Here is a 12,215-nt window from a genome sequence, read left to right as displayed (position 1 = left end):
ACAAGGTTCCAGTAAGATGAAGACTACTCAGGAAACAGAACAAGGGTGCACACACCGCTTCAGGCAAAAAAATGGACGTACCCGGTCCAAGGTACTAATCCCGGCTCATCATCGTAGGCAATATCAAGAAGAGAAGAAAAGACTGATCCCATACTTGAATCCAAAAGATGCTGTAGAAATTTCTTTATTGTCATAAGCCAGACAAAATTGCAATGATGATCAGTTGACGCGTTTCACGCGAAAAGAACCATGCTTCAAGCACGGTTCTTTTCATGTGAAATGCGTCAACTGATCATCATTGCAATTTTGTCTGCCTTATGACAAAGACATTTCTACGGCATCTTTTGGATTCAAGTGTGTGATTAATCTTTTCTTCTCTTCTCGAGGAGGAAGACTACGATAGTTAAGATCCACTTTCCCAAATGCCGAAGTGTCATTGTGAATGAGGACAATAGGAATGCAAAACCTTCCTGAAGCACATCAATGTAGGTATGAAGGAGGTCAACAGCAGAATATATGCTACGGCCAATAAATTATGAACAAGCTCAGAAGCTTCTCAAACTGGTGCCATCAACATAAGCCCGACATATTTTATTTATAATTTGATTAAAAATGATGTAATGGATTATTCTAAATCAATTACTTTCCCCAAGCAGCATGCTTTGTTCATGTTCTGTAAAATGTGGAATAATCAATTGAATATAACTTTGCAAGCAGAAAGTCAAAGCAGGAATGCATCAGTTATGAATAAATTGCTGTAAACATGTTCTGCTCAATACAAGCTCTCTCTGAACCATGCAATGAAGTGGATGATAGCTGCTGCGTGCTCCCCTTATGACAGACAGGGGTATAACATACTGACATGACTTTCTTGTACAATAAATTAACTTATCTCACCAGGGTGGCCCCTTGGTTGTCTGTTCTGTTCAGGTCCTGTCCGGCTGCTACCAGCGCTCCGATGTCACTTAGCATGTGACGCTCAGGAGCCTGACGAGCTTCATTAACCATTTCTTGTGTGATGCCTAGGGGGAAAGAAAAGGGTAAGTAAAGGTTAAAGGTTTATTACATTCTGAGTTAGTCACTGAGCTGTAAAAAGTATGCTGATCAGGAGCTCTGACTTTACTTGCTGCATGCTTATTCCAATTATGTGACTCTATGAGATTCTAAAGTAAACTTTCCTAAGAAGGCACACCACATTATTTCTCATATTACCTTTACTGGTCAAACAAGTCTCTTCATGCCACTTTCTGCTTTAGTTTTGGTTTATTATTGGGCTCACTCACACAGGCAAGCAAACCCCATGCAGTGGCTAGGAGCCGAATGTTCCTTTTTTTATTTCCACTGAGCTGCATGCACCCCCTTCCCCCGGTCGGTCAGTTACCAGCCCGGCACTTACCCCATCTATGGAGCGGGCATCGCATCCCTCAGGCGGTGGCTTCCCCTGCGTCTCCTCCTTGGCATCACGGCGGCTGTGCATCTCCTCCCTCTTCTCCTTTCTGCCAAAACGGGAAATGGGTCCCAGGACCCACATCCTGATTGGCCAGGAAAAGAATCAGTGTGACAATAGCGAATATTCATTTGCTATTGTCACGCAACTGGATAGGCTTGGAGTGCAGTGCTCTGCTCCCCGAGTCATTCCCTTTTTTGAAACCTATGAGAACCTCTGGTTCTAATCATGTGCTTCAAAAAAAAAAAAAAACCCATTGTAATCCATGCGTCCGGCGCCCCGCATGTGGATTAGGGGGCCGGACCATGCATTACAGGCCACCACTGGTGAAGCCATCCTTTTGTACCTATCAAACTCGGCTGTTCAGGTGAGTCTATACAGTCAATGCATACCCATTCAATTTCCATGAGTTGCTGCACTCAGCTAAGTACTAGTGGAAAAAGTAAACAGATGGCTATGGCCGAAGCATAGCTGTCGACACCATAGGGACTGGTGTTGTGCAATATATAAATTTTTTGTTTTTGCATCAAATATGCTAAACCCAGTTTACCAATAAGATATGATACTGCAATAATGAGTGGCATCACCAGCAAATATAAGATATATTGGGCCAGTGATCTCAGTCCTGTATTTGTGAATGATTGTTAGTCATTCTTCTTTCATACAATTACCTTTGCCATTTCTCAGTTCAAATCGGAGCCTATTGCCGGCAATAGGAGCGTCCCAATCGGTGTGACGCCGACTTTGCAGCGCAGCACCAATTTCCAAAAGTAGCTACTGCACTCCTTTTTTGCACCTTTGGGGGGGCGATTTCAATAGACATCTGTGCATGAACCCAAACAGATATCTTTCAAGGCGATCTTGCAATCTTTGAAAGGCGGCTTTGAAATTGTGCGAGTTCAGATGAACTTGCACGATTTCAAAGCTGTGTTTAGTGTGAACGAGGGCTAAATGGAAATTTGTAAAATACAAAAGGAATAAAAGGTTGTAGCAATTGTCTCTTTTCACCTTTGTACGTCATAAAATTCTCGATGACATTCAGCGTAGCATCGTCCTCACACAGATCATACACCATGTTGCCATCCGCATTTACAGCCAGTAGATCTGCCCCACTGAAAGAGACAAGTAATTACAATGAAACATGGTTGTTGGGGACACCTGTAATCTAAAAGGGTTGATCTGCCAATACTGCGGATATTATTTGGTCCGGTCACATGTTCAGCTTCCAGCGGCCGGCTTCAGGGGAGAGGAGGGACTGCTGACAATGGATGCCCCATAGTAAGCCTGTGAGGGACATCAGCGCTTTCTTTTCTCCCCTAAAGTCAGCAGTTTGGGAAATCACATGACTGGACCGGTGTATAGGTAAGTATAAGCATCTTCCTTCTACAAGGTAGTTAGAATAGGATTTAGAAGAGGAATGGGGGGGGGGGGGGGTGAGAGCAATTTTATGCTTAGTTAGATCTAGACTTTTCACTCCACTTTAAAATTTAAACTTTTAATAGCATTTAATTTCTAAACTTTGCATTAGAAAAACCTTTGCATTACATTAGAAAACATGCCCAGACTAATTCAACTCAAATAATTGACTGCCCTTCATCTTCATCAGCTCAAATTCACTGCCCACCACCACCTTCTCCCACCTTCTTCAGCTCAAAATCACTGTCCAGCAGGTGTCCACCATCACCTTACCCTCCTAACCACCTTTACATAAATGACAAGGTTAAATGCAAACAGCAATATCTTCACAGCCTGGATCCTTGAATGCATAGACCCACTCAGGGGCGGACTGACCATTTGGCCCCTCAGGCAGTGCCCGAGGGCCCTGGGCCACTAGGGGGCCCCATCAGGGTTGTCAGCCTCAGTAAAACCAGGGAAAGTATGTAAAAATCTGTGTTTTTTTTTTTTTTTTTTACATCTGTCTCTGAAATGTCCCTTACCGACATCCTTTTGGTCTAAAAATGCTGAGATTATAGCTGTCCCACCTCTCCAGTACCTTCTCAGGCAATAGAAACATGTCTACAAAATTTGTATACTGTGTGTACATGTATATGTATACTGTGTGGTTGTATACTGTGTGGCTCCATAATCTCTGATTGCCTGGGGGCTCCATAATCTCCTATTGCCCGGGGGCCCCATGAGTTGTCAGTTCGCCCCTGGACCCACTCTAGCCAGTGTCATCATGTAACACAGGGTCGTGCTGACAATCACGCACTCCCACCACCTATCAGTCACTGTCTGGAGCAGCGGCCGCAGTTAAAAGCGAGATGCGATGAGTAGGCTTCCTGTTACCAACCACCAACCAGCACATTCCCTGCAGCTCTCTGAAAGACTTCTCTACCTGCTGAAGTTATATTTTTGACATCAAGATTATAAGCCAACATTTTCCGATCTGTAATAAGTATATCAAATAACGATATTCATTAAAGCAAACCTGCACTTAGAAAAGATGTAGGCTGCCATCGCTGACCTACTCTGGGCAAAAATGCTAGTTGACAGGATGTTATGCTGCTTTAAAACTTTTGGTTTTACGTACTCAGAACAAATATCTAGATCATGACTTCTGATTTTAGTCTGATTTAGCTTGTGTACTTTTTTTTTTTTTAGGTCAGTCACTTATAAACTACTAAGCCAGAGTTGCTCAATCCGTTTTCAAAAGGAGGTCAGAAATGTCATCCCCTGATTTTTTTTCAGAACAGGTTTCCTTTACAGCCCAAGCCCAACGCCAAACAGGGGAGGACTGGGAACCCTTGGCCTGGGTAGGGGCAAACGCAATCAACTTATCTTCTCATTGTAGATTTCTGTGGGCTAAAAAAAGTGTACTAAGAAAATGTGCCATGGTACAGCAGTGATTGGTGGTCATGATGAAAGGTTCTCAAGGATTTGGTTTACTTTGATACACTTTTTTACATTTTCCAGCATCAGCTTCCTTTGGCATTAGGTCACATGACTTGTCAGAGACACAACAAAATTTGGCGTTGAAAGGTTTCACCTTGCCAGAAAAGGTGATTTCAGGTCTGAATTTTGGAGCGAGTAGCTATACAATGCCCAGCATGTGTTAATGGTTTCAATTCCTGGGCTGATAGGTGTCTGAATGGTAAAGTAAGGGTCACCAGCCCAACATACACTATATTGCCAAAAGTATTGAGACACCTACCTTTACACACATATGAACGTTAATGACATCCCAGTCTTAGTCCGTAGGGTTCAATATTGAGTTAGCCCACCCTTTGCAGCTATAACAGGTTGTCCACAAGGTTTAGGAGTGTGTCTATGGGAATGTTTGACCATTCTTCCAGAAGCACATTTGTGAGGTCAGGCACTGATGTTGCACGAGAAGGTCTGGCTCGCAGTCTCCACTCTAATTCATCCCAAAGGGGTCATGACTCTGTGCAGGCCAGTCAAGTTCCTCCACCCCAAACTTGCTCCATTATGTCTCTATGGACCTTGCTTTGTGCACTGGTCCAAATCATATGGTGGAGGGGGGATTATGGTGTGGGGTTGTTTTTCAGGGGTTGGGCTTGGCCCCTTAGTTCCAGTGAAGGGAACTCTTAAGACATCAGCATACCAAGACATTTTGGACAATTTCATGCTCCCAACTTTGTGGGAACAGTTTGGGGATGGCCCCTTCCTGTTCCAACATGACTGCGCACCAGTGCACAAAGCAAGATCCATAAAGACACGTATGAGCGAGTTTGGGATGGGGGAACTTGACAGGCCTGCAACTCAATAGAACACTTTTGGGATGAATTAGAGCAGAGACTGTGAGCCAGGCCTTCTCATCAAATAACAGTCCCTGACCTCACAAATGCTCTTCTGGAAGAATGGTCAAACATTCCCATAGACACACTCCTAAAGCTTGTGAAAAGCCTTCCCAGAAGAGTTGAAGCTGTTATAGCTGCAAAGGGTGGGCCAACTCAATATTGAACCCTACAGACTAAGACTGGGATGCCATAAAAGTTCAGTGTGAGTGTAAAGGCAGGTGTCCCAATCATTTCAACAATAAAGTGTATCTTAGAAGTACTGGCCCAGTGGGAAAATGTGCCCCCATTTCAGTCCTCCCCTGGTGGGAAAGAACACACCATCACGATAAAGTAAGAGAACATAGTTAATTGCAGCATAATATGGCACAATATACTTACTGCTGAATTAGTATCCGCACCAGGTTGGTGTGACCACAGGTGGCCGCCGCATGGAGAGGTGTCCAAAGCTCATTGTCTGTGACATTAACATTAGCACCATGTGATAACAGCAACTTGAGAAGATCTTCATAGTTATCAATGCAGCACTGAGGGGACAGAGTGACAGGACAGATGATGTGATGCAGGAAAGACAGTGACTGAGAATGGCAAGAATTGCAGAATATGAAATACAGTCAGATGCAAGAGGATGGCAGTACTGATCGAGACACTGTACAGACACAACAATAGGAAGGAAGAGGTGTTTCAGCACCTTCATGGACAGGTCACATGCCACACAGACAGAGTGGTGTACAGACAACATTCTTAAACCACTGATGCAAATGTTTTAAATATCCAAGTTCTGAAAGGCAACCATAGCCATAAGGAGGGCAAAACAGTTCATACATACCACCTATACATCTTTTTTTTTACCATGCTAGTATCCTGCAAACTATGGTTCCCTATCAGTAGAGTTATAGCTGGTGTTGCAGATGCTGCAGGTATGATTAGGCCAGTAAGTGACGAAGGCCTGCACTGCAACACTGTTTAATATAGGTAATTCACCCGCCACCTATACTTACCCAACCAGCACCATATAGCAACACCTCTTTACTGTAATTCAATACCATAGATATTTGTGCTAAGAGTGTCTCTGTTCAGTTATTGATAACTGCCACTAGGAAGATGAGGTACTATGGCACATACATATGTATAAGTAAAAGATGGCTAATAATGCTTTCTGGGGAACAGACTGGGCAGTCAAAGGTGTTCTGTCTGCAGGGCAGTGTCTGTTGCATGGGGGGCATTACCTGGAGAGTTACTGAGATGAGGGCTTGTTGGACAAGGCCCACATCAGGATCAGTAACCCATGTCTAATCTCTGTACATTTCTTAGAAATTGCACACCCACCTGTTACAAATGTGAGAAAGATCCCAAAGGGCCTTCTGGTCACAAATTACAGCCTTTATCCCTGCTACCTTCTAATTCCCCAATATTTGTAATCCTAAATTGTCCTTATTGGGTATTTTCGAAGACTTGGAACGAAGGCACTTCTACCCTTGAACGCTAGTCTCACAATATGTTGAGTGAGGTTGGTGATGTCAAAACAGTGCTGCTCATGGGGGCTTCTTGGAGTGAAAGCTGTACATGAGGCCTTCTAGTGCAAGGATCTCACCGCTTTTTCTTTATGCATTCTGTGGATCTGTGTTTTCTGTTACTCTCCTGATGTTTCCTACTAATTCCTCACTAGATCACCAGTCATCAGGGGGCAGCTCTGACATGAGGAAGCAAATAACTGTACCGCTACAAAAATGGCCACCTCCACACAAAAACACGTGTGTGGAACAAGGCCATGTAAGTTGGTAACAGGAAAGAATCAACTGCAGGGAGACCAAAGGCTTATAACTAGTTCTTTGTTGCCTGCCTTTTTTTAGAACAACTTCCACAATTATGGTCCTCTAAAAGTCAAACTGAGTTTATGAAATTAAAACTCCCTGGGGGGTAGAGTTATTTGGCAGAAAAGACATGCAAAATCTCTTCTGATAAAAATTTTCTTTTTTTTTTTTTCTTCTAGCAATTTTTAATTGTGTGTGTAAACTGCATGACACATGCACACACTAGTATATACTCAACTGTTGCCAGCTGAGTGTGGAGCCAATGCAACTCTTGTGTGCATGCACAGGATTTACATCATCAATGCCGGCTCAATGGCTGAAGAGGAGCAATGTGAGACCCGGAGGAAATGGCAGAGAAGAGAGCGGCATCAGGAGGAAGAAGCAGTGACAGAGAGCTTTGATGTACTATCTAGTGAAGGGCACTCTAGTATGCCATTATGTGCAAGGGTACTCTAGTAGGTAAGTGTACAATTACCTAGCAATTACCTACCTAGAAATAGCAGAGAAGATGGCAGAGAAGAAGAAGGCGGATGAAACTGTGACAGCGAGCCTTAAATTGCCAGCACTAGGGGATGGCATGCTATGTGACATTATGCTGTATGCTTAAATTCTGCTTAAAATTATATAGTTGTCATGCAAACTTATGTCAGAAACAAGTCACTAGTGGATATTTACTGTATATATATAAACTCTTTAAAGACATGGAATGCATCAGGTGGTCAAAGTAAATGGGAACCTAATGGATACTAAGCACACAACCTCTCAGATAAATTACATATTATACTATTCCAGCTTATACTAGTGGCAGCTCTGGAAGCAAAGCTGACTTGCCTTAGGCTGTTATTGGGTTAATTTTCACAAACATTAAAGCAAGTAGAACTATTTAGTACATGTTCAGTACAAATTATGTAACATCATGTACTCTTGCCAATGCCTTGACTAAGAACAAATTGCTACTGAGCAGATGTACCAAGTACATCATGTGTGATGGCTGTCTAAGTGAATCTTGAATTGCAAATTTAACTATTACTAATTGCAAGTAAACCTGTCATAAAAGAAATATAGGGGCTGCAACTGATGATCTCCATGTGAAAATGCCAGTTGCTTGGATTTATATATACATACATATATATATATATATATATATATATATATATATATATATATATATATATATATATATATATATATATATATATATATATATATATATAGTTGGGAAAATAATTATTTGATCCCCTGCAGATTTTGTAACTTTGCCCACTTACAAAGAAATGAAAGGTCTACAATTTTTATCATAGGTGTATTTTAAATTCTAGAGATAGAATATCAACCAAAAATCGAGAAAAAACACGATACAAATGTTATAAATTGAGTTGCAGTTCAGTGAGTAAAATAACTATTTGATCCCCAAGCAAAACATGAGTTAGTACTTAGTGGAGAAACCCTTGCTGGCAAGCACAGAGGTAAGACTTTTCTTGTAGTTGGGTACCGGGTTTGCACACATCTCATTCTTAAAGTGGTTGTATAAACTTTTTTGTTTTTACCTACAGGTACCCCTATAATAAGGCTTACCTGTAGGTATATTTAATATCTCCTAAACCTTAACGGTTTAGGAGATATTGACTTTGCATGCAGCTGCTGACATCGGAGGAGCAACTGAAGGTCCGGCAGCATCTTGCAGGGAAGAAGAATCCCGCGTGCATGCGCGGGAGTGACATCATCGTGACCGGAGCCACGATGACGTCACTCCTACGCATGCACGCTCTGGCCACTCACAGCGACGGAGCCGTGAACCTGGAATAAACGCTGAGGGAACATGTCAGCTCCCTTGGCGTGGACCAGGATCAGATGCCGAGGTCTCATTCTAAGGTGAGCATTTTATAATGAGCTAGTATGCGGTGCATACTAGCTCATTATGCCTTTGCCTTAAAGATTTTTATGTTTTTTTTTTTTTTTTTTTTTTTTAATTTCAGTGCAGGTATACAACCGCTTTAAGTTTTCTTGTCTGTCACTTGGCAACTCAAACTTTCAGCTCCCTCCATGATTTTCTATAGAATTAAGGTCTGGAGACTGGCTAGGCCACTCCATGACTTTAACCACTTGCTTACTGGGCACTTAAACACCCTTCCTGCCCAGACCAATTTTCAGCTTTTGGTGCTCTCACACTTTGAATGACAATTACTCAGTCATGCAACACTGTACCCAAATGAATTTTGTGTCCTTTTTTTCCCACAAATAGAGCTTTCTTTTGGTGGTATTTGATCACCTCTGGGGTTTTTATTTTTTGCGCTATAAATGAAAAAAGACCGAAAATTTTGAAAAAAAACACATATTTCTTTGTTTCTGTGATAAAATTTTGCAAATTATAATTTTTTTTTCATAAATTTTGGCCACAATTTATACTGCTACATATCTTTGGTAAAAATAACCCAAATTATTGGATATTATTTGGTCTTTGTGAAAGTTAGAGAGTCTACAAGCTGTGGTGCGAATCGCACAAAATTGATCACATCTGATGTACTGGTGGCCTATCTCATTTCTTGTGACCCGAACAAGTCAGGAAAGTACAAATACCCCCCAAATGACCCCTTTTTTGAAAGTAGACATTCCAAGGTATTTACTAAGATGCATGGTGAGGTTTTTGATGTTGTCATCTTTTTCCCACAATTCTTTGCAAAATGAAGATTTTTTTTTTTTTTTTTTCTCACAAAATTTTTAATGTAATAGGTTATTTCTCTCACATGGCATGTGTATACCACAAATGACACCCCAAAATACGTTCTGCTACTCCTTCTGAGTATTACGATACCAAATGTGTGAGACTTTTACACAGCCTGGCCACATACAGAGGCCCAATATTGAAATAGCACCATCAGGCGTTCTAGGAGCATAAATTACACATTTCATTTCTCAACCACCTATTACAGTTTTGAAGGCCCTGGAGCACCAGGACAATGGAAATGCCCACAAAGTGACCCCATTTTGGAAAGCTAACACCCCAACGTATAATCTATGAGGCATATTGAGTCGTTTGAATGGTTCATTTTTTTTCCAGAAGTTTTGGGAAAATGTGGAAAAAAAATGAAAACGCATTTTTTTTACGCAAAGTTGTCCATTTATAAGATATTTCCAACACATAGCATGTACATAGCAAAAATGACACCCCAAAATACGTTCTACTACTCCTCCTGAGTATAACGATACCAAATGTGTGAGACTTTTACACAGCCTGACGCTGATGTGGCAGGTGACACTGACAGGTGACGCTGATTACAGGTGACACTGACGTGGCAGGTGGCACTGACAACACGTGGCACTGACAAATGGCACTGGAGGCAGATGGCACTGGAGGCAGATGGGGCTGACAGATGTCGCTGACAGATGTCGCTGGCAGATGTCGCTGACAGATGTCGCTGACAGATGTCGCTGACAGATGTCGCTGACAGATGGCACTGGCAGATGGTGCTGGCTATTTGCTCTGGCAAATGGGGCTGGCAGATGGCAGTGCGGCTGGCAGATGGCGCTGGCAGGTGGCACTGGCGGCACTGGCGCTGACGGTACTGGCGCTGACGGTACTGGTGCTGACGGCACTGGGGCTGACGGCACTGGGGCTGACGGCACTTCGGCTGAAGGATGGCACTGGCGTTGGCAGGTGGCACTGGCAGGTGGCACTGGCACTGGCAGGTGGCGCTGGCACTGGTAGGTGGCACTGGGGTGACGGCACTGGGGTGACGGCACTGGGGTGATGGCACTGGGGCTGACGGATGGCACTGGCAGGTGGCACTGGCGCTGGCAGGTGGCGCTGGCACTGGCGCTGGTAGGTGGCACTGGCGGCACTGGCACTGGCGGCACTGGCGCTGACGGCACTGGGGCTGACGGCACTGGGGCTGACGGCACTGGGGCTGACGGCACTGGGGCTGACGGCACTGGGGCTGACGGCACTGGCGCTGACGGCACTGGGGCTGACGGATGGCACTGTCGCTGGCACTGTCGCTGACAGGTGGCGCTGGCAGGTGGCACTGGCGGCACTGGCACTGGGCTGACAGATGGCACTGGGCTGACAGATGGCACTGGGCTGACAAATGGCACTGGGCTGACAAATGGCACTGGGTTGACAAATGGCACTGGCACTGGGGCTCACAATTGGCACTGGGGCTGACAATTGGCACTGGGGCTGACAATTGGCACTGGGGCTGACAATTGGCACTGGGGCTGACAATTGGCACTGGTACTCAATACGGATACAATGTTTCACTCACAGATCCTCTCTCTCCTCACACGCTGTCTCTGTGTGAGGAGAGAGAGACACGGCAATGGGAGATGATCTCATATGTTTACATTTGAGATCATCTCCTATTGGCAGCTTAGATCGCTCTGTGAACGGCCGCTTTGATTGGCCGTTCACGGCGATCTGTATTCGCCTGTCTCCGGGAGACACGGCGAGTGCAAAACTTCCGCGATGCGCGCCCCCGGCGGCGCGCATTGCGGAAGTAAACACCTGGCCGTCCAGGGACGGCCAGGCGAGGGAAGCCGCCCGCCCGAAGGCCGGCATTCGGCTATAGGGCGGGCAGGAAGCGGTTAAAGCGAAGGTCCACCCTAAAGTGGACCTTCCGCTCATCGGAATCCTCCCCCCCTCCGGCGCCACAATTGGCACCTTTCAGGGGGAGGGGGTGCAGATACCTGTACAGTACAGGTATTCTGCACCCACTTCCGGGATAGCTCTCTGCGGAAAGGGGCGTAGATTATGCCCCTTTCCGCAAGTGCCCGCCCCTTTTCGCAAGTGCCCCGCTGCCTGCTGGGAAACACACAGATCCCAGAGGCAGCGGGGACCGTCCTTATTGCGCAGCGCGGCTCGCGCATGCGCAGTAGGGAACCGGGAAATGAAGCCGAAAGGCTCCATTTCCTGATTCCCATACCCAAGATGGCGGCGGCAGCACCCGACAGACGATCTAGAGATCGGCTTCGGGTGCCGACATCGCGGGCACGCTGGACAGGTAAGTGTCACTATTTTAAAAGTCAGCAGCTGCAGTATTTGTAGCTGCTGGCTTTTAAAAAAAAAAAAAAACGCAGAGTCCCGGCGGACTCCCGCTTTAATGTGCTTTCTCTTGAGCCACTCCTTCATTGCCTTTGCGGTATGTTTTGGGTCATTGTCATGCTGGAAGACCAATCCATGACCCATCTTCAGTGTTCTGG

General features: G+C 44.7%; 1 protein-coding gene across 2 annotated transcripts in view; it reads right to left on the bottom strand.

The window, feature by feature from the left end:
* The window catches only part of PPP1R16B (protein phosphatase 1 regulatory subunit 16B), a 123,921-nt gene that overhangs the window by 35,519 nt on the left and 76,187 nt on the right, over positions 1-12,215 (bottom strand). For both annotated transcript variants that reach the window (XM_077459123.1, XM_077459122.1), the window contains exons 4-6: positions 5,587-5,732; positions 2,456-2,559; positions 898-1,022 (exon numbers count right to left, since the gene is read on the bottom strand). In XM_077459123.1, the coding sequence (XP_077315249.1) occupies positions 898-1,022; positions 2,456-2,559; positions 5,587-5,732 (375 nt within the window). The remainder of the gene's footprint in view (positions 1-897; positions 1,023-2,455; positions 2,560-5,586; positions 5,733-12,215) is intronic.

This window comes from Lithobates pipiens, unplaced genomic scaffold, assembly GCF_037356315.1.
Source record: "Lithobates pipiens isolate NorthernLeopardFrog02 unplaced genomic scaffold, aLitPip1_a1.2 Scaffold_28, whole genome shotgun sequence".
NCBI lineage: Eukaryota > Metazoa > Chordata > Amphibia > Anura > Ranidae > Lithobates > Lithobates pipiens.
This window is presented reverse-complemented; position numbering and strand designations above follow the sequence as displayed.